General features: G+C 45.2%; 1 protein-coding gene across 1 annotated transcript in view; it reads right to left on the reverse strand.

Moving 5' to 3' along the window:
• The window catches only part of LOC147901235 (mRNA export factor GLE1-like), a 124,901-nt gene that overhangs the window by 18,235 nt on the left and 80,444 nt on the right, over nucleotides 1-26,222 (reverse strand). The window contains exon 11 of the mRNA XM_087375971.1: nucleotides 1,389-1,472. Within this exon, the coding sequence (XP_087232097.1) occupies nucleotides 1,389-1,472 (84 nt within the window). The remainder of the gene's footprint in view (nucleotides 1-1,388; nucleotides 1,473-26,222) is intronic.

The following is a 26,222-nucleotide window of genomic DNA, read 5'->3' on the forward strand; positions in this document are numbered from 1 at the left end:
TTTTGAGATCAGGCATATCCAACCTCGAGCTAGCACCTAAGGGAGCAACTTGAAAAGCTAAGTGCTAATGTGCTTCCAAAAGCATTGAGAGAACATCGAGGAAAAAGCATTCTTCCATAGGCATTTCTATACAGGAAGAGCCTAAAGGGCTTCCAAGAACTTCTCATCCATGAAGAAGCCTCTCATTGTGTCGTCGTCCATGGAGACCATCGAGGGATTGTGAGCCAAGATCTCTTCCCGAGCGACCAACACATTTAGGGTCTCCTCCTCTACCTAAAAGAGTTACTAGTAAAAGGATGTAGTCATCTCCAACATATCATGTGGGCCCAATTAACCCTGGCCTCGTTCGTCTCTCAACCATTGCAGCTAACACCAAGACAACCCAAAGCTGGTGGTCTGTAAGAACTAATATGTCATCTTATCTCATTACTGCACCCATCTTGCTCTCAACGAAAGATAGGAGTACTCTTTTTTTTTAAAAGATAGGAGTACTTTGCGCGCTGGATCTTCATCGCCTGCCAAGTCTAACCTAGTGATCTCGTATCTCTCCGCCAACCATTGAGAGGCCGGCTGACGTTCACTGACTGAGTTGCTAAATGGAGACTAGCTTGAAGAGCCTGCCTACGCTACAACGTGAGGGACTATGGGTATGTGTTGCTCCGCTAAATCTCTTGCAAGGAGGCGATCTCCACCCATCAAATCTTTGCAATGTTCTCCTGGACAACCTTCTCATGGAACACTACATCCAGAATTCTCACCTCTTTTGAGGAGAGCCCTTGGCGTGGCTGAAGGAGAGTGGTTCAGCATCATCATGTCAAGTAAAATGCGGACTCACTCCCACAGCCCATCGTATCGATAACCCTGGAGAACTCATCCTCTCGCTAAGTGTTCCAACCCTTGATGAGAGTGCCCCGTGCTCTGAGGAAGGCATGGCAATAAAGGTGGCCCCCCAACTTGTCCACCTCAAACTCTAGGTTGTTGAAGTCTCCTCCAACGATACAAGAATCTACATCTAGAAGAGTCTATCCGTTGCCTCCAAAGTGGTGCTCTCTGTTGTCAGCATGTGTGAAGTTAATAACATGACTTTTCCAAACAAAAAGAAGGTTTGTTTGCTATATAATGAGCATGTACAAAGATGTGTATATAATGTGCACCCAACAACTAGATTAGGTGATCCCAAACCATATATGAATAAAAAGGTTAAGATGTTTGGTAAGAGGATACGAAGACACATATGACAAAAAAGTATGCTTCCTCTTAGACGAAATAACCAAAAAATGTATATTGATCTACATTGTTCGTGGCAAAAAAGCTTGTTCGTCTCCATCAAGGGAAACAAGGTGGAAGGTAAATCTTTTAGTTCTGTTTGAGAGCTAGCTTGTATTTACCTTTCTGAAGACATAGTATTTTGGTACGGTGAAAATGCAAATTTCATGTAGCTGAGCAAGCACCACGTCCATAATGTCTGGAATCTACAATAGTTAGCAAAACAAGCTACTAATCAATAAGTTTTATGTTCAAGATTGTACAAAATCAGATTACATGTATTTTGTTAAATCCTAAGCTATCCACATAATTTTACTAGGAGGATCACATGAAGACCAAATGTAAGGAAAAGCAAAGAATGTGCTCTTAAAAGCTTATGAAAGAAGGACATGCATACAAGCTTTGGTTGCAATCAATAAACAAACTAAAAACTTAAACAAGGGGAGGTTGCATACGACTTGTAAAAATCCTACATAATCCTTATAGTTGCCTAGGAATATCACATGTAGAACAAAAGTGAGAAAAAGCAAAGAATACTTCTTTATACAAACTGATAAAATAAGGGCATGCTTGCAATCAATAGGCAACAAACAAACCAAATGTCTAGACTAAATCTTGCAAGTTTAAACAGTCCATGTTGCATGTAATTTGATGAAATTCAGAACCATACTCCTACTCTGACTAAGATCACCACAACAATTGCCAGAGTGAGTAGACATATATATTATGTGCTAAAGGAACTTATAATATATGGGCATTTTTACGAGATTTTGTTACAATTCAATGCTTTCAATCAGGTCCTATGCTAAACTGCATGACCTAGTCTTAAATTGGGCAGGCCTTGATAATTTGTTAATGCTTTGAATGATCATCTGAGTCAAACTAATACTAAATAATGTATTGCTTAAGGAAACCTTCCTAAAATATTGAAACTCCATTCTAAGCTTGTAACTGTCGATGGAGGAGCTGCTCAAATAGCTCCCCCCCTCTACCCGCAGCGGCTTGTAGGCTGCCTGCGGCTCCTGTTTGCTCCGCCCACTGCCCCCTCCTCCTCACCACCCTTCCTCCTCGCCCTCGCCCTTGCTCTGCCTCGCCCCTCCTCCCTCTCCGCTATGCCTTGCCTTCCCCGCTCCACCTCCGCACCCTGCCTTGCCTTCTCCTGCTCCGCCTCCCCTTGCTGCTCCTACGCCCCCACTCCACCCCTCCTTCCGCCTCCTTGCCTCCCAATCCCCTCCTTGCCACCTCGCACCTCCTCCCGCCCTTTTGCCCTCCTGCCAGCGCGCCCCCCTCGCCATTCCACCTCCCCCCCCTTCTTCTTCTCCTCTTCTCCCGCCTCTCCCGCCCTCCTTCCTCTTCTTCATTCCTTCCTCCTTATCCTCCCCCTTGCTACCTCCTTCCTCTCCTCCCCTCTACTTTCCTTGCCGCCCTCTCCTTCTCTCTCCTCCACCTCTCCGCCTCACCTTGCCTCGCCGTCCTTTATTTTCCTTTTCTCATGTGCCTCCCTGCAACGGGAGCACTCGTGTTTGTTACGGTGAAAGAAAATCTTGGTGGTGACCTTTGGTCTGGCCAGAGGGGCTCTATGGCAGCACCCTCGACTCCCACAGCCGTTAAGGTTCTTCTTTCCCCAGCTGAAAAGCAGCAGGTACAGCAAGCAGTTCAGTCCCTCCAAGACAAGGCGCTTGTGGACAGAATTGTGGGCCTCACGTCTACACGGAGACAGGTGTGAGAGTGGATCCATGCGAGCTTGACATTGACCACATCCAGGCATCAAAGAGCCCCAGGAGCTCCAAATACGGCGATGGCGGAAGCCGCAGATGCTAGCCCAAAGAGGGCCTGGATCTAGAGCCCTGGCAAGCCTGATCAGCAGGAGGGCTTGAGGTCACCCTTTTCCCTCTTCCTCCCCCTCCCCCTCCGCTTCCCCCTCCCCCCCCTCCCCAGACCCCTTCCCCTCCTCCTCTTCACTTCCCCCTCCCCGTCCACGGTTCCCCCCACCCCCTACCCCCCCTTCTATGGTCACTCTCACCACCCGCCCCCCACCCTCTGTCCCCCACGTCCCTACCTCTCCCTCTCCTACCACCTCCCTCTCCACTTCAGTAGCAGGTTCTTCCGCTTCGACGCCCCTGCCCTCAAGCAAGGGAACGACGACGCCCCCTTCTGCTTCCTCATCGCAGCAGCAGGTCCGCTCAGAGAGGGATCCTGAGAAAAGAGGCTCATCCTCCCGTCCAGCAACTCCTAACCTCCACCCTGGGCGTTCCTTACCACGGGACTTCTGGAGGTTAGGACCCTGGAGCTATCTGGAGATTCCGGATTCATACCCTCTACCATTGGAATCATGCTCATGGTCCTTCAGCCCCGAAAGGGGGGTTTGATCAGTGCAACGAGATCTCAGACACACCCCGTTTGGAGATTTCCATTTGTCTCCACAGGGTCGAAGAAGTGGTCCACGCTGGTGTTTGATGCTATTTTGGGTAATCAGATTATGCTCATGATGGACGTGCGCGAAGTTGTTCGGGGTGGAAGCATTCTTCATGATGAAGTGGGCACGGAAGATCGGTATTGAGCCGATATCCACCCTAGCACGACGCCGGACAGACACTGACTACTAGCCCTCCAAAAACCCGACAGATTCACACAAGACAGTCTTTCTAGCACAGGCACCCACTCACAGGAGAGCCTTGTTCCCGACTCGCAGGTTACCATGGCTAGCCAAACCTGCATCCATGACACTAGCAATGGAGGGAGATCAAAGATGTCGGTATGCTCAGACATGCAAATGGTTTCCCGAGTCTTGGGCTTCACATGGATAGATTGCCACCTTTTCATTGAGGACCCCTTGACTTTACTCAATTAACATGATCTAAACCAGGTCATTCAAGAATCGAGAGGATCTCATACATATGAGCAGGACCTACTTAGCACCGAGTGAGCTTCCCATGAAGCTCAATTTTTTCAAAAAGCATTTTCAACAGATCTCTAAGAAGGGTGTCATCAACCCACCTAGCTACAGTTAGATCCACCTCCCCATCCTTTAAGGGTCTCCATCGGGCAATCCCGTGTTTCTTCTCACCGTTGACGCATTGAAATTAAACAGGCTGAGGGCATCCCCTGCAAGGGCCGCATTTGAACTTTATGTCAAAGGCACTTCGCTTTCAAATTTTCTATGAGATCTAAGGCCGGCACTATTGTCTATTCAGATCTCTCTAAGGTATGCACGGATATCCACATGGTTTGCTAGGCACGGTATTCAGGTAGACAAGCTCCCCCCTTTTCAGTATAGCATGGACACACCCCTTGAGTCGATCCCGCAAGACGAGGTTAAGCGTATCATATGTGGCTAGATCTCCTTCAGCTCCATACATCTCGAACTTGGGGGAGAAGAGGGGGGACCAAGAGCTCCCCACCAAGTCCTAGTTCAATTGAACCACTTCCTAAGAGTATCACGGGAGAGATTCATCATCAGACCATGCACTGACAATCGCCATTGGACAAATGTGTGTTTCATCTCATCATGGTATGCACATATATCCAGATGGTTTGCCAGACATGAGATTCAAATCGAGCTCCCTCCCTTTCTGTACAGTATGGATGCACCCCCTGAATTAATCCCGCGAGATGAGAATAACCATATCATGCAATTAAACCTCCTCCAGCTCCATATATCTCGAACTTGGGGGGGAGATCACGAGCTGCCTACCAAGACCCACTTCTACCGCTACCACTTCTTAAGACTCTCGGAGGAAGGACTCATCATCAGACCCTGGTATCTTGAGGACAAAGGAGTCTCAAACACACTAAGGATCATCATTGGCCAAATGTGAGTTTCATTCCATCAGCTGACGATACCATTGCCTCTTGCAGGAGGAGCGGCTTCGGCCCACTCTCACCGACTGATCCACTTCCATGACTAGGTCTGCATTGGCCTATACCTACTTGAGATGCGTTCACATAGGCAGACTCTACTACGACAGATTAGAGAGCAGCAACCAAACCACATGATACAAAGGCTAACACAACACAACCACATGTCATAGACTTTTATGCATTTGAGTCAGCTCCATGACACATCGAGATAGAGGTGGAGGAGATAGCTAACATGTGGGCAGCCTCGATCACTAAGAGAGGGACGCAAAGACCACCTGCAGTACGCAGAGCAACTAGAACACACTCCATTGAGGTCTGACCTATCACAGCTTTCCTCAGAGGAGACCACCCGAGATGAGGGGTCAATTTGAACATAGCCCATCGGGTTTAGAGATCGAGGAGACTACGGCCTTCCCCGCCACCACAACATAAGATAACCCAACAGGCGCAAATCCGAGACATTTTTGTCGCCCACAGACAAGCCACCATGGTGCTAGGCTTCGGCTTCAGAGTCCCACCTCTCGACCTACCTCAGCTAGTCTTTGACTCTGATTTATATTCTTATATTTATATCTGATTTTATCGAGCTATTGAGCTCCGTAGATCACTTTAGCACTCAGCAAGGGCCCTACCACATCCTTTGCTCCAGCCCATTGAGGCTTGTTTGAGATTTTCCTTTTCGGTGTACTTTGTACCTTGTCCCATAGGCTCACAAAGACTCCCGCGGACGCCAATACATCTTTCTTTCTTTTTCTAGCCCCCTGACCCATCCGTATAAAAGACACGTAGCAACCTTTCTTCATGGGGCATACGGCATGGAGATAAGCTCCTCAACATACAAAGAGTAGACCGTAAGGCCCAGTCAAAGTCCATCCAAAGGGGTGATTACTGATGTGTTCAATCAGATAGCATGGACCATTAGTCCTCGGGCAGACGATGCACTCAAGGCCCAAAGAGACAAGACAGATCTCCCAACGCGTTGACACATGAGTCTCGGAGAATAAAAGAGACACTTACCTGACTCTCTCATCAATCCATAGGAGTGTGTTAGAAATCGACCAATCGACCAACAGAGGGTGCGCACTGCAGAAGACTTATAGAATAGCCTAGGAGCTCACACTCCGCGCGCGCGCGTGCGTGCGTGCGTGCGTGCGTGCATGTGTGTGTGTGTGTGTGTGTGTGTGTGTGTGTGTGTGTGTGTGTGTGTGTGTGTGTGTGAGAGAGAGAGAGAGAGAGAGAGAGAGAGACAGAGAGAGAGAGAGAGACAGAGAGTTTGAAAGAAGCTGATTAGCATGCACTTCTCTGGCCAGGCCACATTGTTTCTTCCCATACTATTGTGAGGCATTTAGGGTATCCCATTGGCTGGAATATTACCCCTCAACAACAGCTCAAATGGGTGCTTCAAAAGATTAACAAGAAGCTGGAATACTGGCATTTGTCCACTTGGCCTCTACATGTTCGACTTCGAATAGTACAGTCTATCATTATGGCATATGTGCAATTTTATTTGCCTCTTCTTCCTTGGTCTTTTAAGCATTTGGTTTCCTAAATGTCCCAGGCTATGGAGATATTTTGGAAAAGCAAATCTCACAAAAAGGCTTTGCGACTACTTCCCATGCAGTCTGTTTGTTCTCCTAAGACTCATGGGGGACTAAATATTCTCAATCTTCAGTTTCATATGTTGGCAAGAAAGAGCACTATGATTGCTGATTTTTTTCAGTAAAAACAGCCATGGGCTATTATGTTAGCAGCTATGTGTGGAAACACGGCGTCCCATGCATATGGGCATTGGATTACAGATCACTGGGAAGCAGTCATGACCACATTTCAGGGGAAAATTCCTGGTTGTCCTGTTTCTACTGCTTTTACTCATGATTGAAAGAGAATTCTCTCTTATGCTAAATGGTCAGGTGCTTCTTCCCATCATGGTAATTCTCTTCGCTTGGAAAGCATCCATTGGAGCAAGGTGTTTGAATCACCTCTTGCTTTACAGACACCTATTAAAGCATATAATCTTATGAAATTGGACATAAGATTTGTCCAAGATGTTGTGGATCAACATGGTTATGTGCTTTCATTTCCACAAGCTTGCAGGACATTCCCCTTGGGTCTGCATCATAGGCTCATTTGGAGAATACTTACAACTATGTTGCAGCCATTTGTTCATGTTCCTCCACTGTTTGTATCTGGACTGGAATCAGATTTCCTTATCTCCCGCTACCTGTTCACTTTCAATGCATAATCTGGCCTCCTAGATGGTATACACATTTCTTCTTCCACCGCCATGGATTGATAAGCATGCCAACACTCTTTGGAATTTGGATAGGCCTTTATCTTGGTAGCAATCACAACTCAAGAAATTTTGGAAAGCTAAATTGCTTCCTCTTCCTGCCCCCATTGCTCTCATCACCGTGAGACAGTTCCCCATTCGTTATGGTCTTGCCCGCACTCTCGGATATTGATCACTCATGTCTCTCATTTGCTGCGGCTTTGGTTTCCCTCTATCAGATTCGGGAAACTCTTCTGGATGTTTGGATGCTTCTCATCTCAGATGTCTCCATTCCTCCTTTTCTTTCACTGGGCTCGTTTTTGGGTACTATGGACTATTTCGACACAGAGATTGCATTTTAGGATGGGACAACAGTTTCCTTAGGCATATCCTTTCTTCAGAATGTCCCTCAAGCAATCTTTATATGATAGTTATGCTGCGAGGGACTTGGATGCTACTAGCCTTGAAGTGTTTTCTAACTGTTTTTCAGTTCTTCCATTAGGCTCTCTTTTGGAGTCTAATGTCATGTACATTGATTTCATGTTAATAATATAGTTACTGGTTTCACCCAAAAAAAAAAAGGTGTGTGTGTGTGTGTGTGAAGAGAGCGTGTGTGTGTGTGTGTGTGTGTGTGTGTGTGTGTGTGTGTGTGTGTGTGTGTGTGTGTGTGTGTGTGTGAGGGTTTCCAGCTTTTCTGTACCTCCCCGCCTCCTTTCGTACAATCTTGTACATCTTTGTCAGCCTTTCTTATCGCAGTTGTACGATCCTCCATACAGAATCCCGTACAACTTTCCCGTACAGTTTCTTTCCGTACGTTGCTCTTCGTGGGGTTTCTCCGTTCAGTGTTCTCCGTACAGTTTTTTGTACAGCCTACGTGCATAGGCCTTCCGTACAGCCTCCCCGTACTTTTCTGCACCTTCTCCTGGTGCTTTGTCTTTTCTCCATTTCTTGTTTGCTTTGCCATCCCTCAACCATGTTCTGATGTCTGTACATATGCTAGAAAAGATAGACCTGCAGATGCAAAGCGTCGTCCTTCTCTGCCTGCATCTCAGGATGATGAGCTCACTTTGGAAGCTCAATATGTGTTTGATACACTCAAGGATGACTTTCAGCAGTCACGACAAGAATGGGGCAAACCAGTTCCTGAGGTCACTTACAAATTGAAATTGCCCTCCCTTGTGAATCCTCTCAGGAAGCTATCTCAAACTGCGGTCATTATTTTCTTTCCAGGAAGAATTCCAGCTGCCAGTGATGTTGCGCAATGGATCAAGTCTATTCTTGGAGGATGCTTTGTAGAGGGTGTATATTTTGCCTCCAGAGGCTTTTATGAGGTGCATTTATCTGATGCTTTGTGCAAGCAAAAGCTCCTTGAGCTTTCTCCCCTCTTTTATGGGAAGCAGATGGTACATGCCATGCCTTGGTCCCCCAATAAGGATTATCAAAGTCTTATACGCCATCATTGTCCTGTATGGGTGGAGGTTGTTAACTTCCCGGACTATATGCATGAAGAATTGCCTGGTCTGGCTGCTTCTTTGGGACAGGTCATTTGCCCTCCACGCCCCATGGGAAATCGTAACAGATTCTGCATCCTCTGGGACACTGACATACCCACCCCTCCTTCCATTGCAGTGGAAGTTGAAGGTGTGCAATTGGGGAAAAAGTTTTTTTGTATTTGCAGGCGCTTGCTTTGCCTGCCATAAGTTTGGGCATCTAGCCTCTGAATGCCCAATAGTTCTGCATCAACCCCCTCCTAATGCCTTGCCACCTCAGACAAGGGAAAAGAATGAGAATTTGCAAGTCAAGCCAGCCACCCGAAATGGAGCAAAGAATGCTAAACCGGTTAATCAGGTGCAATCACTTGTTGGAAAAGGGAAAGAAAAAGAAAAGGAGAAGATGAAGGAATCTGTGGGGACAGATCGGGATGGTTTTCAACAACCAAAGAAGGTGATTGTATTGAAGCCATGCCCCTTTCAATCTCGGCAATGGGATGCTTCTTCTCCCTTACCAGGACAGGCTTCTACTTCAGCTCCTGTCCTTCAAAATTGGGTGGGGGTTTTGAAGAAGGGTATCCCCATATGTGATTCTGAAGAAGGGGAAAATGCCATATCTTTCATGGATCATGAAAGCCTGCAACCCATGCAGGCAGAGGCATTGCCTCTTTGAAGATCTTGTTTCATACTTATACTTTATTGTATATATCTCTTTCATGCTTCAAACACTCAAATGTTTTACATACAATGTACAGAGCCTCTGCAATGTCTCAAAGTGGAGGCTTTTCTGGAATTATGTACATAAAATGCAGCCAGATATTGTTTGTTTGCAAGAGCATAATCAACACTCTAAGGCTGGTCATCATGATCACTTTGGTGGCTATGATATATATTATGCCGGTACCACAACCTACTCAGGGGTATGCATAATGGCCAGACATGAGCTGGACCCTCAGCTAGCATTCAATGACAGCAATGGCCGATGGAGTCATACAATGTAATGTCAATGGAGACATTATTGAGCTTGCATCAGTCTATGCCTCCCAGACTTCTGCCATGAGGGCCTCTCTATGGGAATCTTTAAGCAAATATCCATGGAGATCTAATGCATTTATCTGTGGAGATTTTAACAATTCTCCTCTGCTGAGAGATAATACCACTTCACGATCTCATATGCTTTCATCGGAAAGACAGAAATGGGATAGCATGCTTCTCTCCGTGCAGGCTGAAGATTTATGGCTTCTTCTACAAGGGTCAGTGCCCGGATATACTTTCCATCATAATGCATTTACCACATACTGGGCAAGGCTTGACAGATGGTATCTGTTCTTTCCACAACAATATGCAGATTTCAGCCTTCATCTCCTCATTGATTTCTCATTGGGATTGTCAGATCATGCCCCATTATGGTTAAATCTGCAATTTGGTATGCCACTGGATGATTTGCCGACTCTCTCCAGCAAATTACTGCATGTTAATCAGGCTTATTTTCGACATCAATATTTCCAGCAAATGATCAGAGTTGCAATTCATCCCTTGCTTTTGCATGCTCAAGAGGACATGAATTATGCCTGGGACAGCTTTGTCTCTCGTATACAGAATGTTATTAGGGACTATGGAAAATGGCACATGGCTACATGGAGGAATGAGGTCAAATGGGCAAAAAGGACAGTACAACAGCTGACTGAATTTTCACATTTAAGGCCTCTTTCTGAATCAGAAAATGATTCCCTCTCACAAGCCCGGATTAAACTGATTGACAATGATCAGCGAAAATTGCACAAATGGCAGATTAGAGCAAGAATGAAACCCCTCATGGATAAGGGCTGCTCATCAAAAGCCTTCTTCAAGGGCCTGCATGCCACTCGAAAGAAAAACTCATGTCTAAGGGTCAGGAAACTAGATGGATCTTGGACGCACTCTTACTCTGATCTCCAAGATGAATGCCAGAATTACTTCCAGACACTGTTCTCTACCCCTGGATCCCCATCAAATCAAATGACTGATGCAAGGACTGAAATTCTTCAATATGTTTCTGGGATAGTGAAAATGGATGATGCTCTATTACTTGACAGACCTTTTACTGACACGGAACTTGAAAATGCTTTGTCCCATCTCGGCAAATACAAGTCCCCTGGCTGGGACGGTCTTACGGTGGAATTTTATATTTCTTTTTGGGATGATTTGAAAGATGTTCTCTTACAAATGATCAATGTTGCCTGGCAACAAAATCAATTGCCGCACTTCTGGAAGCATGGCATCATCAAACTTGTGCCAAAAAAAAATATTTGTGATCATATGTCAGATTGGAGGCCTATTACTTTGATGCCTGTAGTTTACAAACTCATTGCCAAAATGATTGTATATAGGCTTCAAGGCACTCTGAATGCGGGCCTTCATCCTCATCAGTATGGATTTGTGCCGCGAAGACAAATTCATGACAATATCTCCAATGCATTGACTGCAATTGAATATGCTAAGTACTCGAATCAAGATGTGCTCATATTGCAGGTAGATATCTCTAAGGCATTTGATACTGTACAATGGGATTTTCTCTCTCAAACCATGACAAAGCTGGGATTTGGTCCCAAGATAGCAAATGCAATTTATTGGCTTTATTCTGACTCTACTTCTCAGTGCATTCTCGGAAGCCATCTATCCCGGTCATGGACATTGGGTAGATCAGTCAGACAGGGCTGCCCCCTTAGTGCTCTTTTCTATGCCATTGCGACTCATCCCCTCCTGATGTATCTTGATCACCTTACAAGCACAGGACAGATGACTGGTCTTAAAATCCCTGGGGCTGCATCCTTCTTGGCGCAAGCATATGCTGATGATTCCTTTTTTATGCCACAGAACTCTCCTCGGGAAGTCCACATGCTTATGGCCACATTATCATTGTATGGATTAGCAGCGGGATTGCATATCAATTTTGACAAATCCAAATTGCTTCCACTGAAACAATGTGACTGGCATTCTATTCTCTGGCCTGGTCAGATAGTGCATTCCAAAGAGATTGTCAGGCATTTGGGATATCCTATAGGATGGCATATCACCAGGAAGCAGCAGCTAAAATGGATCTTCCAACGACTTCAAAATAAATTGGACTATTGGAAAACTTCTACTTGGCCACTTCATGTTAGGCTCAGAATAGTCCAGTCTATTGTAATGTCTTACGTTCAGTTCTTCTTGCCTTTACTACATTGGTCCTCTAGAGATATCTCAGCTTTTATGTCTCAAGCGATGGAGCTGTTATGGAAGACAAAAACTGCTGTGAAAGCATTGAGACTACTGAAGATGGAAATGGTGTGCTCCCCTAAGATGCATGGAGGACTTAATGTTCTAAATATCAGATATCATGTACTTGCAAGGAAGGCGACTATGCTCAATACCTTTTTCTGCCAAAAACAGCCATGGACTTGTATGATAGCATCCATATGTGTCAACATGAGGACAAATGCTTATGGCCATTGGACTACTGATCATTGGGAGGTTGTCATTGGGAGATTTGTAGGGAAGATTCCTAGATGCCCTTTCTCTACTGCTCTGATACTGGACTGGAAACAAGTGCTTTCTAAGGTCAAATGGACTCCTGATAATCTTTCGGGGACAAACTCAATGCGGAAAGAAAGTATTCATTGGAGTGCCATTTTTGACACTCATGAAATTGGGAATCAGATACATCAATGACGTGGTAGATGATAATGGCCATATTTTATCTTTTCCTCAGGCCTCTGCCATTTATGCATTGGGAATGCACCACAGGTTGATATGGAAGAGAATTGCTGATCTCTTGCATCCTTTCCTTCCTATTCCCCCTGTGGCTGACATAGACAGGCTTATGGATTGGAAATTGTACCCCTCCGCTACATGCTCTCGTCCCATTCCTCTGTCTGTTTTGACCTCCATCAAAGTCTACAAGCTTCTTCAACCTGCCCCTTGGATTCATCAATATGCTAATACTCTGTGGCATATCAGGCGGCCTCTTTCATGGTGGCGGAAGAATCTCCGACTAATATGGAGGTGTAAAATGCCTTTGAAACAAAGACTCTTTCTTTGGAGATGTTTGACTGGCACATTGTCAGTGGGAATCACACTTGCTAAACGTCACATTGCTTCACCCACTTGCCTACGGTGTCATGCTCCTTCAGAGACTGTCCTTCATCTACTTTGGCAATGTCAGTCTACTCGGAACCTCCTGGGGAAAATTTCAGATCATCTTAGCCTCCGTTTCCCGAGTCACATATTTGGGAAACTTTTTTGGTTATTTGGCAGATTTAAGACGTCTTTATCTCAATACTCACTCTTTTTCTCATGGGTGAGATATTGGGCTCTTTGGACAATTTGGGAAGAACATAATTTGGCATATTTGGGCCGTCAGTTTCAAAAGTCATATGAATCCTTTAGAGCCTCATTGCGGCAATCTTTATATGATGCCTGCCTTGAGGGTGATATACATGCATCTTGCATTGAGCTTTTCTTTTTATGCTTCTGATCTGTGGAATATTCTCCATTTTGGAGATTTTCCCTCTTGTAAAGTTTTGATATTATAAATATATAGCACTGGATTTACTATAAAAAAAAAAGTGTGTGTGTGTGTGGGTGTGGTGTGTAGCATCCATGGTAGTGTCTTGGGAGTGTGAGAGAGAAGAGAGAGTGGAGAAGCTTTCCAGATCAGCTCTAAAGCATCCCGCAACCAGCCCGTGAGCATCAGCACCCTGTTGCGCTGCATCAACGCCCTGAACTCGATCTTTTGGAGCAGTCACAAGCCACCATACAGCCCGTCAGCCTCCGTACAGCTTCCGTACAGCTGTACGGTCTGTACGGACCATTTGGCCTGTTGCAGTCTGCTGCTTCCACATCACATCTGGTTCCTGGTTGGTTTTCCGCGCAGGGTTCTGCCTCCGGACTACAGCTACAGACTGATCTTGAAGGCCTTCACTCCCATTTCTCTCCTCTTCAGTCTCTGGATCTGCTGCACCTTTCCCATCGCCAAAATCTTCCATTTTCCTCTGAAATATAGTTCATCTGGGGTTTTTTACTGGTTTTTTCTCTCTTCTTCCTCTACAAAACTGTTTTCTATCCTATCTAGACCTCTACATCCCTCTTTCCCTTCTTTCTCCTTACAAATATACTCTTTTCCTCTTCTCTGTGGGCTTCCTGTGGGCTTTTTTTGGGACTGGTTTTTTTCCTCCACTACCACTTTACAGGTACTTCTTTTTTGAGTTCCACTTTTTACAAAGCTACAGCTGAATATTCCTATGAAAAGACATTTCAAAAGGAACGTTCGGTTCAATGCAAGAAGCAAAAGCAGGCTGAGGGTCAGCATGACCCGGTACATGATACTCTTGAGGCCCAACTGGTCTATGATGTCCTGCATGAAGGATTTGCAGACACAAGGAAAGAGTGGAAAGACTCGGTTCCATCAGTTGGCCTCATGGTGGAAGTAGATGAAATTTTGGATCCAGTCAGAGAATATGCTAAAAATGCGGTCATTTTATTTTTTCCAGGCCGGATGCCACCTGCTACAGAGATAGGCAACTGGTTGACTCGTACACTCGCTGGCTCGTTTGTTCGCAAAGTGCACCATGCAGCCAGGGTTTTTTTTGAGATTATTATGGTGGATGAGATACACAGACAAACACTTTTGGAACATAACGCTTTTGGAACATTCGCCTCTTTTTTTTGGGCAGCAAATGGTGCATGTATTGCCATGGCCTCCCACAAGGGATTATCAGGCTTTAATCCGACACAGATGCCCGGTCTGGGTTGAAGTTGTAGACTTCCCACAATGCATGGCCTCACTCTTGCCTAAAATTGCAGCTTCTTTAGGCAAAGTGGTCTGCCCACCACGGCCTAATGGCAATTCAAATCGATTTTGCATTCTTTGGGATACTGATAATCCCACACCAGACTCTTATTCAGTCACGGTGAATAATGTGGACATGGGAAGAGCTTTTTACAAACTGAAATGGGGACTATTTGCAAGGGCTTGTTTTAACTGCAAAAAATTTGGACAAATGGCTTCACAGTGTCCAATGAATCAGCATAAAATGCCTCTTGCTGCTTTACTAATTCAAATGCCCATTAAAGATGCTCCTACTTCTATTGCAAATAAAAACAAAGGTAGTAGACAGTTTTCTGGAATTCAGAATAAAGGCAAAGCTCCAGTGGTTTCAAATGGGAAGGTTTCTTCACATTCACCTCCTGCTATTCAACCCTCGACAAAAGGACAGAAACCTCCAACCGATGGATGGCAAAGTCCAAGAAAAGTTATTTCTGCTAGAAGACTTTCACCCCCTCATACTTGGAATGGTGCGTCTTCTAGTGAAAACACCCCAGAGGTCAATACAAGAATTGGGATCACATGGGCTGCAGTGACAGCTAGCAAAACACTCTTCCCTGAAGAAGAGGTTGCTGCTTTGTTGTCTACTCCTCAGGTGGATATTTCTTATCAGGGGAGAAGCATTGACCCTATGATAGAAATGCAGGGTTGACATCATGAAATTTACTGTTGTACATAGTTGTTATATTACTATAAATATCTATAAATATGAGAACTCATGTCAAATGTTTTACACTCAATGTCCAGGGGATGTGTGACGGTAGGAAATGGAAAACAGTGTGGCTGTACATCCATAGATTTCAGCCTGACATAGTGGCATTACAAGAACATAACCAACATGTCCATGCAGGAAAGTCAGGACACTACTGTGGCTATGACATTTTCTATGCTGGAGAGCACTCTTTCTCAGGGGTGGTCATTTTAATCAAACATGAGCTTCAACCAATTATTGCTTTAAATGACAATAAAGGCATATGGCTTGTTCTTCAATGCATTATTCGAGGAGAGGTGTTTGAATTTGCCTCTGTTTATGAACCTCAATCCTCTAGAGAAAGAACTGAAATTTGGGACGCCATGCAACAATATCCATGGAGATATCATGCCTTTATATGTGGGGATTTCAATAATGCTCCTCAACAGGGTGACAATACCTCCAGACATACTCATATGTTAACCCCTCAAAGGCATGCATGGTCTAAATTACTGATGCATCTGGATTTTGTGGACCTTTGGAAGGAATTGCAGTCTTTGTCATCTGGATACACATTCCAACATAATGCTCTTTCTTCTTATCAGGCACGTCTGGATCGATGGTATAGTGTACCTCCGCAACAAAATGGGGATTTTACATGCAAAATGTGGATTGACTATACCTTTGTGCATTCCGATCATGCACCTCTATGGTTGCGGTTATCCTTTCATGATATGCCAAATGATAGATTGCCACAAAGGCGACATCTGATCGTGAACAATAGCTACTTGCAACATGCTGCTTTCAAGGCCATGGTTACTGAAGCATCTCATTCTCTGTCTTCTCGCAGCCATATTCATATTGATGATGCCTTGGATTCTTTTGTTTCCATAATGCAAGTTGTGATAAGAGGTTATAGCAAGTCTTACATGAAGACTATGAGGGAAACTATTGCTCAAGCCAAACTTACTTGTCAGGATCTCACTGAACTCAGCCATCTTCGTTCGTTGTCCCTGCATGAGCAAACGACACTGTGCCACGCCAGACATTGTCTTCAACTCAATGATCACAGAAAACTGGCTAAATGGGAGACTAGAGACCAACAAAGAGCCTATATAGATAAAGGCTGCTCTTCCAAAGAATTTTTCAAAAGCTTGCATCAGAGGAGATTAAAAACAGAAATTTGCAAGGTGCTTATGCCTGTTGGATCATGGACCACCTCGCGGTCACTACTTGCTTCTGTTTGTGTACATCATTTCTCTCAGAAATTTGGTTCTGCAGGTCCTCCCTCACAGCAAACTTTGGTTACACGAAATTTACTGTTGCAGCATGTTTCTCCTATTATTTCCACTACTCAAGCTTTGGAATTGGAGGAACCTTTTACTGAGAGGGAACTGTCAGATGCAATCAAATCTTGGGGCAGATGGAAATCTCCAGGATGGGATGGTCTTACGTTGAGTTTTTTCTAGAATATTGGCGTCCTTTAAAGCATACATTGCTGCATATGGTGAATGTTGCATGGCAAAATCAGAAAATGCCAGACACATGGAAGAGAGGTATTGTTAAACTCCTTCCAAAAAAACAAATCTGTGAATCTTTGGCAGACTGGAGACCTATCACCCTTATGCCATTCATTTACAAAGTTACTACAAAAATGATTGTCGATCGGCTAAAGGGGTTTTTACATGATGGGTTGCATCCTGCCCAATATGGCTTTGTTCCGCATAGGCATATCACAGATAACATTGCTAATGCCTATGTTGGAATTGAATGTGCCAAATACACGCAGCAAGATGTTTTATTATTGCAAGTTGATATTGCCAAAGCCTTTGATACTCTTAAGTGGGATTTTATTTCATCAACTATGCAGGCATTGGGATTTGGCACAAAAATAGAGCAAGTTATCACTTGGCTATATCAAGATAGTAAAGCTGCCTGCATACTTTTAGGGGATATTTCTACATCCTGGACTCTTGGCTGTTCTGTTAGGCAAGGATGTCCCCTAACTGCTTTACTTTTTGCCTTAGCCACTCATCCAATGCTTCAATATGTGGACCACCTTTTGGACACTGACCAATTGCATGGTTTGGAGATTGATCGCAATCACAGCATGATCGCTCAAGCATATGCTCATGATTCATTCTTTACCCCAAAAAATACTCGGAGTGATCTGTCCATGATTATGCAGGCTCTTTCTACATATGGATTGGCTGCTGGTCTGAGAGGGGAGGAAACAGGGAGAAGAGCAAAGGGGAAGAGAGTGAGAGAGTCAAATGTGCGGGTGTGAAGTGATGAGCCACACCACAAACTCATTAGTTTTATTAGGATTAGGTTTTACCCTATGACTGTCTTAAGACAGTCATAGGTGTCCTATCTTTAATAAAGGGGTGGCAATGTGCCTTTACCCCAACAACCTCCCACCTAAAGGCCAATGTGCCTAAAGGGGAGAAAAGAATAAAAATTACAGCAATATACAGTTACTGTATACAAGACCATAAAATAAGAATGGTCTTATCCTAATCCCATGATGTGGCGGCAATGTGCAAACCGCTCTGTAGGCAAGCTCTTAGTGAGCAAATCTGCAAGATTATCATCAGTATGCACTTTCACAAGCTCAAGTCGCTTGTCTTCCAGTACCTCCCTGATGAAATGATATTTCACATCTATGTGCTTGGTCTTTTGATGAAAGACCGGATTCTTTGCCAACATGATAGCACTCTGACTATCACAATGCAAAACTGGCATATCTCCTGTAATGCCCAAATCTCCCACCAGTCGAGTAAGCCATATTGCTTCCTTGCAAGCCTCAGTGGCTGCAACATATTCAGCTTCAGTAGTTGACAGTGCAACGCATTTCTGCAACCGAGATACCCATGATATAGCACCTCCTGCAAAAGTGAAAATATAACCGGTAGTAGATTTCCGGTTATCTGCATTCCCTGCATAGTCTGAGTCTGTAAAACCATGCACCAATGCATTCTGCCTACCATAGCATATGCACAAGTCTTTGGTACCCTTGAGATACCTCAAGACACCTTTCACTGCTTCCCAGTGCCTCTTGCCTGGATTTGCCATATACCTGCTGATGACTCCCACCGCAAAAGCAATATCCGGACGAGTGGCAACCATGGCATACATCAAAGAACCAACTGCAGATGCATACGGAACCTTGGCCATTTCAGCCTTATCATCATCTGATCTGGGGCTGTCCTTACTGCTGAGTTTTAAATGTGGAGGCAACGGGGTACTAATAGACTTCCCCCCCTCCATTTTAAACCGCTGCAGTACTTTGTCAATGTACTCCTTCTGTGACAGGAACAAAATTCCCTTGGACCTGTCACGAGTAATCCGCATGCCAAGAATATGATTTGCATCACCCAAGTCTTTCATGTCAAAAGACTTATGCAGTTGTTTCTTCAAAGCACTAATCTCATGCTGAGATTTACTGGCAATAAGCATGTCATCCACATATAGAATGAGTAGCATCAAACTGCCATCCTTTGCCCTTTTGGTGTACAAGCAATGATCGGTCTCACACCTATGATACCCTTGGGACTGCATGAAGGCATCAAACTTCTTGTACCATTCTCTTGGCGCCTGCTTGAGTCCATACAAGCTCCTCTTGAGCTTACACACAAGCTGCTCTTTCCCTTTAACAGCATATCCCTCTGGCTGACTCATATAGATCTCATCATGGAGATCTCCGTGAAGAAAAGCAGTCTTCACATCCATCTGACATAAATCCATGTCGTCATGAGCAACAAGAGCTAACACTGCTCTCAAAGTAGTCATCTTGACTACAGGGGAAAAGATCTCATCAAAGTCTATGCCCTTCTCCTGCTTAAATCCTTTGGCAACCAATCTGGCCTTATACCTCGGTAAAGCATTTGAATCCACTTTGACTTTGTAAACCCACTTGCATGGCAAAACCTTTCTGCCTGCAGGTAGCTGCACCAAGTCCCATGTATCATTTTGAAGTAGGGAGTCCATTTCTGAGTGCATGGCTATCTCCCACTTCTTTTTCTCTGTTCTTCCCATAGCTTCCTTGAAGCTGGAAGGCTCACCACAATCTGTCAGCATGATAAAATCAGCCACATTATTGGCTCCTGGAACAAACCTGGCAAGAGGCCGTTGTACACGGGTGCTCCTCCTAACAAAATGTACCGGATTAGGCTGCTGTCCAGCCTGTTCGTCATGCATGACGGGTGGCTGTACCACCATATCTGGCTGTTCTACAGCCCCATCTGCTGGCATATCCAGTGGTGCATCATTGGCAAAATTATCTGGCTGATTTTCAGCCTGTATACCCTCTTGAACAGGGTTATCTGCAGCAGCTTGCTGCTGCATATAAATGGGCATTCTTTGCTGTCCAACATCATCATAAATAACCCTCCTGTATTCCACAGGTTGCACGGGTTCCTTGTGTACACTATCCTCTTTAAAGATGACATCATTGCTGCGTATAATCTTCCGTTTAACGGGATCCCATAACCTGTACCCCATTTCACCTTCGTCACCATAACCCATAAAGATGCATCTCATAGACTTTGGATCCAGTTTGGTGCGCAGTTCTTTGCGTACATGAGCAAAGCACTCGCAGCCAAATACACGTAAGTGCTTATATGAAGGTGGCTTGCCAGACCACACCTCCTCTGGCACTTTCAACTCCAAAGCCTTGTTTGGCGACCTGTTAATAATGTGAACTGCTGTTTGCACGGCTTCTGCCCAAAAGCCATGGGGTAATGCAGCATAAGACAACATACATCGAACCTTCTCCTGAATAGTTCGATTCATCCGCTCACTTGCACCATTTTGAGATGCATTATGAGGGGCTGTGAGTTCCTGTTTGATGCCCTTAGCTTCGCAAAACTGCACAAAAGCATGTCACACATACTCACCCCCATTATCGGATCTGAGGCATTTCAGCCTACGACCTGTCCGATTCTCAACCTGAGCGACAAACTTCTTGAAAGCATCTAAGGCATCGCCCTTATGCTTCAAGAAATAGACCCACACTTTGCGTGTGCCATCATCAATGAAAGTAAAAAAATATTTTGCACCCCCTAGTGATAACTGCGGCATCTCACACAAATCAGTGTGCACTAGATCAAGCGGTGCTCTATTCTGGGAAGTTCTCCTCTTATGAGGAGTCACAGAATGCTTGCCAAATATGCAATGATCACAAGTAGGCAAATCTGAAAAAGAAAGAGACGGCAGATAACCCAAACGTGACAGTTCTTGCATTCCTTTAACAGACATGTGTCCCAACCGGCTATGCCACAATGAAACCTTTGGCAGCTCGGTTATGGCAACAACATGATTACCCACACTGGAAACATAAAGAGGGTACAAGGTATCACTCTTAAAACCCTCAGCCACTACAGCCTGGCCATCAGTAATCACCCATTTGGAATCCCCAAATGTGGTGTGGTAACCACTGTCATCCAATAAGCCAGTGCTAATCGGATTTTTCTTGATTTGCGGCACATGGCGGACACCATCAAGCATAAATATGCGTCCATCAGGGAATACTATCTGTATACTGCCAATCCCTGCAATCTGACATGCATAGTTGTTCCCAAGATGAACAACTCCATAAGTACCTGTGTAGGAAGTAAACCACTCCCTATGAGGAGTAACATGAAAAGAAGCACCTGAGTCCAAGAGCCAGGTGTGCATGTCATGGCCATCAACAACCAAAGCATGTGCTATTACAACAGAAGAGCATAAAACATCATGTATGTCACTGTCACTGTCCTCTGCTGCAACATTCACTGCATCCAAGTCATCTGCCTTGGCCTTGCCTTTGCCTTTGCTTCCATTGCCTGCATCCTTTGTTTCAGCCTTCTTGGCTTTCTGATCCCGTATGAACTTGAAGCACTTAGACTTTACATGTCCCTTCTTGCCACAGTAAAAGCATTCAATATCCTTTTTACCACGGGACTGACTGCGGGATTTGGACTTACCAGCAGATCTGCCCTTCTGCTGAGTCCTGCCTCTATCCTGTACCTGCAAGGCATTTGAAGACTTGCTGCTCGCATTATTCTTCCTGCTCATCTCCTCCATAAGGAGAGAGCTCTCTACATCAGCATACATAAGAGTGACATTCGAATTTGACAGGGTGGTCTTGAAAGTGTCCCAACTCTCAGGGAGGGTACACAACAAGAAAGTAGCCTTGAACTCCTCATCAAGGTTCAATCCCTGTGCAATAAGCTGTGTAAAGATGGCATTGAACTCACTCAAGTGTGAGGTCATAGCTGTACCTTCCTTCATGCGAAGATCAACCAGCTTCTTCAACCAATAAACCTTACTGGCTGAGCTCTTTTGGGCATACAACTCTTCTAGCCTCTGCCATAGGCCATAAGAGGTCTTTTCAGCCTGAACATTGAACACAAGAGTATCAGAAATAGTGAGCATGATAGCTGCCCTTGCGGACAAATCAAGCTCTTCCCAGTCATCATTTGTCATGTCAGATGGCTTGACACCCTTCACCCTTATGGGCTTAGAAATCTTCTTTAACAGAAGTACATTCAAACACTGTTCTGCCCATAATGCATAATTGTGTGCCCCTTCCAATTTCTTTATGTTCAGAATTGATGATTCACTTCCCCCTGATGCCATATCAGATAAGGAAAGTACCTAACTCCCTGTAAGTAGAAAGACTGAATAAAATTCTGATTTCTCAGAAAAAACCTGCTCTATCAAGAGCCAGGAGCACTCACAATAGTGCTGTTTTGTACTGTCAGAAAATCTGCAGCAAAACAGAAAATTCCCCCCAGTTACTGTACCTCCTGACACACTGTACCGTGCTCAAATAGGCATAAAAACGGTAATTTCAGAATGCTGCAGCTGCTCCACAAGTGCTTTAACAGTGCATAATCAGCTGACAAAGCACAAACACTGCTGTCCTGATCACTTCTCCCACCTCAGATGAGGTATTGCACTGATTTAATATGCATAAACCACTTGGCATACACCAAAAAAAAATCTGACACTTCAGCCTGTCACAAAACCTGCAACAGAAAATGGGATAAATCCCAAGCAATCACCCTTCTGCCAAGGGGATAAAATGCATTTGAAGATCTCTGTCGGTAACCCAAGTGCTCTCAAACAAAATCTGGGCAAAAGCCCCTTGATTTGACACCTGAACCAAGTGAAGAGCACCTCAACACTGAGGTAGCATGCAATGTGAAAATGTCTCTGACAAAATCAACCAACAGTGTAATGCATATACTGCCCTGTGTAGAAATGACATACACAGATCCCAACGTACAAACACTCAATGAGGAACCTTTTGAGCACTGTCAACGATGGACAGTTAGGGACCGAGTAAACTCGATGCGCCCTGGCCAAGCGTGGCTCAACTGAAGTTCTGTGAGTGTTGCACAAGAAATGTGACCTGCATGAAAATGTCACCTCCACACTGCGGAAATCGAGGCAAATGTGTGCTCTCTGGCACCACACTACCTCAAGGCATACAAAGCATCAACTGCCAGGCAAAAGCCCTATGATCTGCTCACCCGTAAACTGAGATTCAAACCCAGTAAAAGCATAAAAGTCCTCTGCAAAATCAAGGCATTTCCTTCACGAAAACAGATAACTGTGCAATCAACCACACACTGTGGTTCTGTTCACCTCAAGCACGAGGGAGATGAAGGTACTTGCTGTACTTTCAAGAAAACACAGTTTTGAGAACTGAAAGATGATCCTGAATGAAGAGCAGAGTGCTGTTTCTCCTTCTCTTTCTTCCCAAAAAAAATTCTGTGCCTGCTGTACTTTCAAGTACCTGCGCAGTCCTACTGTACGTCCTGTACCTGCGCAGTGCACGAATCCCCCAAAAAAAAAAAATTTATGTCCTTCTCCTGCTGTACGTCCTGTACCTGCGCAGTGCAGGGTACGGAATCCTAGAAGAGAAAAAAAAAATTTTCGAAAGTTCTTCCCTGATGCAGCTCCCTGTAGGTACTGCAGTACGGACGGCCGTACGTCCGTACTGTTTTGTACGACGCGCGAAAAAGGCCTGCGCCCACACGTGCGCCTGCGCGATGCGCTGCCGCTGCAGCCCGCATTGCCTCTGAGCTGACGCTGCTGGCGTCCACACGGGCGCGCCGCCTTGCTGCCCGCAGATCTGCTGCAGCCCTGTCCGTACGGGTGTACGGGCGACTCTTGTCCGTACGGATGTACGGGCGACGTACGTCCGTACACCTGCGCGCCGCCCTTGCTCGCGCTGCGCCGCTGTGCCCCGCCCTTGCTCGCGCTGCGCCGCTGTGCCCCGCGCTGCGATGCCGTTGCTGTCCCGCTGGCCCTTGCTACGCTACTGCCCTTGCAGAGGCTAGGTAGAGATCGAGGGGGAATGGGTAGGCAAGGGTAGAGGGAGAAGAAGTAGACAGGAGTGGAGAGGGAGAGATGAAGGCTCTGATACCAGTTGAGAGGGGAGGAAACAGGGAGAAGAGCAAAGGGGAAGAGAGTGAGAGAGTCAAATGTGCGGGTGTGAAGTGATGAGCCACACCACAAACTCATTAGTTTTATTAGGATTAGGTTTTACCCTATGACTTTCTTAAGACAGTCATAGGTGTCCTATCTTTAATAAAGGGGTGGCAATGTGCCTTTACCCCAACATGGTCTTCGGGTAAATTTTCAGAAATCAAAATTGTTGCCATTGCATGAACAGGAATGGCACAGTCTTCTGTGGCTTGGAAAAATTGTCCCCGCCTCTCAATTTATTCGACATCTTGGCTATCCTCTAGGTTGGGAACTCACCCGTTCCCAACAAACTGATTGGGTGTTTACAAAGTTGAGGGCAAAACTTGAATATTGGAAGCTTGCAACTTGGCCACTACATGTTCATTTGCGAATCGTACAATCCATTTTGATAGCATACATACAATTTTATCTGCCTCTCATTATGTTCACTAAGGCAGAGCTAGGTTCAGCAGATAGATGTAGCCATCCCAGTGGAATGGGCAGTTGAGTTGCCTATTACTTCCACCACTTGGATGGGAGCTTTTTCGAGGACAGCAGTTCCTCTACAGGTTATCGCTCTTCAAGGTCTCGAGGAAGATACACCGGTCTTTGACATTGGGGATGCAGGTATACTCTCTAGATCCACGGATGATATTCTTCTATAGGTTGCCTTTAAGCCTCTCACGATTGCTGGTTTTGTGGACCATGGAGCGGGCTTGGAGTGGTACTTAGACCCCAACCCTCTACTTTTGACCTTGGGATCTTGGAGGTTGTGGTTGTATGGAGGTGCACCTATCAGGTGCTTGCAGTGGGACCCAGGAGAGTGGGAGTGGATAGATCACGAGCACTGAGAGAGGGAAATTCCCTTTTTTCGTTTCGTGGTTGGTAATGCCAGGAGATTTCAGCTGAACAGTAGGGGTTGGGTTCCCTCCAACAAAGCCCCCCATTGGGACAGCTTCTTCATCACTGCAGATTTGTGTAGGAATTTCTAGAGGAGGCTCTGAAAATCCCTCAGAAATAGAAAGATCACTCTTTTCTTTTGGCTTTCTATTCATGGAGGGACTGATCCCACTTGCTCTCGCTGTCATTCTGCGGAGGAGTCAGTGCGACATTGCCTTTGGGACTGCAATCAGGCGAGGACTATTTGGAAAGGGGTTGCGAGGATACTCAGCATTTTTCATACTTCCCCTTTCTTCATGACTTGGGGCTCGGTCGCTTGGTTATCCCTTACTGCGCCCTAGGTGTTTTATGAGGGTGAGCCTTCTTCTTGGGCACTCTCGGTCGGCCGGCAGGTGATAGAGCCCTGCTCTCTTCAAGATGTACCACTTACTCCCTTCAAGGCTTCTCATGCTTCAGTGGACACCTCTTGGGAGATCTTGGCTAGCATTTCCTCTTGGCACATATGGAGAGCCAGATGTACAGAGGCCTTGAATGGCACCTAGATACACCCTTCACAGGTATTCACCGGTATTTGGACTGACACGGTTCACACTTTGATAGCCATTTGGGCTAGCATGCAGGGCCCTTCACGGACAGCCTCTTCTAGAAGGACTGTTTTTCTTCGAGTTTGGAAGGGTTCTCCCTTTTTCTCGGAGGTCTCTACTGAATTGAGATGGCACTATCAGCCCCAAATCTTTCTTTTTGGCTCTTGAGCTTTTCATGCATTGCAAGATGTATCTCGTATGGAGCTTGTTCTAACGGTTTTCTTTAATACTTAATAGAAGTCTCTTTTTGGGAACAAAAAAAAAAAAGACAGGCTGCCAATATCTGTCGAATCCGAATGCCTGATGGTTCTTGGTTAACATCTCGTTCAGAGCTTGCTGATTTATGTGTGCAGCACTTCTCCACTCATTTTGGGCATGTGGATACTCTTTTTCCTCCGGTCGTGTCTACACGTCAGCTTCTTTTGCAGCATGTTCATAATTCTATCTGATGTTCAGGTTTTGAAACTTAAACATCCCTTCACTAAAACAGAATTGTCTGATGCGCTAAGATCCTGTGGCAGATGGAAATCTCCAAGATGGGATGGTCTCACTGTTGAATTCTTTCTTGCATTCTGGGATCTTCTTAAATTCACCTTGTTGCAAACGGTAAATACAACATGGCAAAATCAGCAGAGGCCTGTGTCATGGAAAAAGGGTCTTCTCAAGCTGATTCCAAATAAACAGCTATGTGATTCAATTGGTGATCGGAGGCCAATCACACTCATGCCAATCATTTACAAGATCATTGCCAAAATAGTGGTTGATCAGATTAAAGGTTATTTGCATGATGGGTTGCATCCTCCCAATATGGCTTTGGTCCACGTCGCCATATCACAGATAACATTGCCAATGCTTA

The sequence above is a fragment of the Dipteris shenzhenensis genome, chromosome 6 (genome assembly GCF_047967505.1).
Source record: "Dipteris shenzhenensis isolate YYH24624 ecotype China chromosome 6, Dip_SZ_1.0, whole genome shotgun sequence".
NCBI classification, from domain to species: domain Eukaryota; kingdom Viridiplantae; phylum Streptophyta; class Polypodiopsida; order Gleicheniales; family Dipteridaceae; genus Dipteris; species Dipteris shenzhenensis.